General features: G+C 39.4%; 1 protein-coding gene across 1 annotated transcript; it reads right to left on the reverse strand.

Moving 5' to 3' along the window:
- Nucleotides 1-1,832: 1,832 nt before the first annotated feature.
- On the reverse strand, nt 1,833-3,632 carry LOC133419784 (uncharacterized). Its single transcript, XM_061709200.1, has 3 exons — nt 3,602-3,632; nt 2,769-2,839; nt 1,833-2,708 (listed from the first exon to the last, which is right to left on the reverse strand). The coding sequence occupies exons 1-3, from the start codon at nt 3,630-3,632 to the stop codon at nt 1,833-1,835; spliced, it is 978 nt and encodes a 325-aa protein (XP_061565184.1).
- Between the last annotated feature and the right edge of the window lie 476 nt (nt 3,633-4,108).

Raw genomic sequence — 4,108 nt, forward strand, 5'->3', positions numbered from 1 at the left:
CTGTTCAGGTGGAAGGATCCCTTCCCTCCTACTCGTGCGCAATGGCTGGAAGACATCATGTCCTGCTTAAAGCTGGAGAAAATTAGATACTCGCTTCAGCAATCAAATAAGCTCCAGAAAGTGTGGGGACCTTTTCTAGAAGCATTCCAGACCCTGTGAACTATACTTCATATTTCTTTTATATTCCTAGTGCAGGCTTTTGATGATAGAGTGACCTCATATTGTGATTAGTAATCTGGCAGTGACAGGGGAGGGATTAGTTTGGTCTGTAGTTTGTTTTTGTTACTATTTTATATTTTTTCATACTGTTTAATTGTTTTTTATATTCTGTACACTGGTGTATGCTATGATTAACATGCCCATGCCTAATCAAAATGTTTGCAATTGACATGCAGCATTTCACCTTTTTTTACTTTGTGAAAATTTTAATAAAAAGATCTTGAATTAAAAAAAATTCACTTGAAAGAAATGTAAACTGTCTTACTTAAAATGACTTCTTATGTGATTTCTGATGAGAAACAGATTCTTAGTAAGATTGAACTGCTTATGTATATATACACATGTATTTTGTATTGTGTGTATATTATGAATGAATATATATATATATATATATATATATATATATATATACATACATACACACACACACACACCACTCACATTCATTACTAGTAATACCACAGGTAACTTTTGCGTATTTCATTCAGACCAGAAAAGAACACAGGTGATTTCTTTCTTATGGTAAAAAAAAGAAATTTGGTCCCCGGAACATATGTACAAATGTTCCATCGGTTCTTTTACATCTTGAGATATCTTATAAATAAAATATAAAACTCACTGATCTTTTCTTAATTGTGTATGAGGTTATAAATATTTCCTATTTCAGATAATCCAAGTCGGATTATTTGTTTTGATAAGTGAACAATGCTACATATTTGTAAATATTTAAAAAAGTGTTTGTTAGGGATGTTGTATTCTGATTTTAATTGCATGTTCGAATTAAATAAATCCTTGAACTGTATTAAGCCAGAGTTTGCCCATTCGACTATGTTGATATGCTTAATATTCAGATCTGGATTTTGATAAACGTAAATTTAATTTATATAGCACCTTACATCAACCTGAAGGTGAACCAAAGTGCTTTACATAACATACAAGAATAAAACATATGAACATATAAAAAACATCGAGTATAAAAAAGTGTTGCCACACTACTGGGTATTAAAAGCCACCCTGAATAAATAAGTTTTAATTTTAGATTTAAAAAGGCCCAGGTCTTTGAAATATATAAATATAAACTTATAGTGGAATGCATTGAAGTACAAGTGGTAATACTGTTTTTCCTACAATCTCTCCATGCTAACAGGGAACAGAGAAACATTTGTCTTTTTTATTTTATCAAACTTATATTTATAAATAAGAGAGATCAGTGGCAGGGGTTCGGAAAACTTTGCCTCCATTTGGACCCACAGAGACTCCTGTCTCCCCAATAATATATTAATTTATTTTATTATAATATTCTGATGAGAAATGGGACAAATTCTTAGTAAGATTGAACTGCTTATATGTATATATACATACACATGTATTTGTATTGTGTGTGTATACTAATATACACACACACACACACACACACACACACACACACACACACACACACACACACACACACACACACACACACACTTCGTACACATCAATATTGGTTTATAGAGAAAAATGCCTCACAATCTCACTTCATCATATGATATAAAAGAAGACAACATGCCAGTCAACATTACTTTTGTTTTATTTAAATTTGATGAACATGACTATATATGACGTATTGTACATCACTCATTCCCTCCGTTAAAGTAGCGCATTAATGCTGCTCTAATGTCAGCTCCTTCAGGAGTGCCATTTTCGGGTACTGCCTGAAGAGGAGGCTGAATGTTCATGTTCCTGTCTGGGTGGTCCTCGCTGAAATTGTCTCCATGTTCCTCACAAATGTTGTGAAGCACGCAGCAAGTCAGTGCCATTTTCTTGGCCAGCTCCAGCTTGGCGTCGTTCCTTTTCAGGAGGCATCTCCACCGTCCTTTCAGTCTTCCAAAACACATCTCCACAACCGATCGTGCACTGCTCAGCCTGTAGTTGTAGGTGCGTTGCTCAGGGGTCAGTCTGCCAGTGTCCGAAAAGGGCTTCATGAGCCAGTTTTGCATGGGGTAGGCAGGGTCACCAATCACATAATGTCCCACATCACAGCCAGAGATGGTCACTTTCTTTTGGCTCAGTAATTCCCCATCACCTAAGACTTCCCACAAATCTGACTGCCGCAGTACCCTTGCATCATGCACACTCCCTGCAAAGCCAACACACACATCCCAGAAGAGACCTTTACCGTCCACCACTGCTTGCAGAATAACTGAATGCCATCCTTTGCGGTTGTAATAGTCCCGAGCATGCTCCTCGGGTGCAATAATTGGCAGGTGGGATCCATCTATGGCACCGACACACTGTGGTACTCTCCAACGGTTATGGAAGAATGTGGCTAGTTCAACCAACTTGTCAGCATCAGGAGATTTAATATGGGCAGGAAGTAGCACCTTGACAACTGTGTTGCAGAAGTCCTGGACACAATTAAAAACTGTACTCAGGCTTACTCCAAAAAGATGGCTGATGGTCCTGTATTCACTGCCAGTGGCCAGCTTCCAGATGGCTATGGCAACACGCTTTTGGATTGGGACACACAAACGGAAATTTGTGTCCGTTCTCCCCATGGCATGCTTTACTTGAGCGCAGATGTACTCAAACGACTCCCGGGACACACGGAAATTCTGCACGAACTGCTGAGAGCTGAAATCTGGAACAATTGTGTCCCACCAGTGTTGGGATCGTGGATGTGCCCAGACAACACGTGACCTCCGCCTTGCCCCCAGCCACAAGGATACCTGTTAAGATACAAAATATAACGGCTTATTAGTATTGGCTTTTAAATGCAATACAACTGAGAAACAAATACAAAATAAAATACACAGTATGTTTATACAGTACATAGTATAAATATACTGTGTATGTATCTATACGGTATACACACACATTATTTATATATATTTATATATATATATATATATATATATATATATATATATATAAAAGATAGCAATTATAATGTAAAAAAACTGCTTTCTGGGATCAGAGTATGGGATTAGAAAAAGGTTTCCACAGGTAACATTTGATTTTACTCCCTGAAGAAAGTAATTCATGGCAGAGAAATTACTATTTACCTGCCATATATACTTTAGCAGGTCTCTTATCAGCTTTTAACAAATAACCACGTGTACTGAATGCAGACAATGAAAACGCGGCACAGCCGAGCGACTACATGAAAGGAGACCCCATTACAGAGAGCAAAGTATCCTAATATCTACAATTACTGGTTCCGAAGTCCCAAATAAACTAAACAGATGTGACCTATAATGTTTTCGTTCTCTAGCCCAGAACATTTGACTGTTTGTTGAATTTAGACACACGCGCTGTGAGGACGAGCTCTTCACTCACGTTCAGAACAACAAAGGCTTCTCACGTTCGGCGTTTATAAAAGTAACACATGTTAGACTCTTACCTGTCTCGAGCGTGATCGCTGTTCGTGGCATCTTCGACGAGCAAGAACTTGCTGAACTTGCTGGATCACAAACCTTTTCTGTTCAAAAAAGGCTAGAGAAGCCAGCAGCAACACTTGCAGCACAGCGTCGTCCTCCATCTTTGTTGTGGTGACTGAATTTGGCGCTACTTGTACCCGGAAATGGTGACGTAGACAGACGTCTGCAGTAACGTGATAACGTGATGACGTGGCTCTCTGGCCAGCTCCTGGCCAGCACCAGCTCTGTGTAAAAGCAACCGGTTCTTACTTAGAACCAACCGCGAACCGGCTCTAGCACCAGCACTAGCACCAGCTCTGGAACCAGCTTGGTGTAAAAGGGGTATCGGAGGATCCAATGTGTATGTTCTGTGTATTTGTGTCAGAGCATGTGAGCGGAGTGGAGCGGCGAGAATGTCCGCTCCTCGCTCACAAAGGTTGTCACCGCTCCGCTCCGCCCTCAAAGTCGCAAAATGCCGCTCCAGCCATGAC

This window comes from Cololabis saira, chromosome 19 (assembly GCF_033807715.1).
Source record: "Cololabis saira isolate AMF1-May2022 chromosome 19, fColSai1.1, whole genome shotgun sequence".
Taxonomy (NCBI): Eukaryota; Metazoa; Chordata; class Actinopteri; order Beloniformes; family Belonidae; genus Cololabis; species Cololabis saira.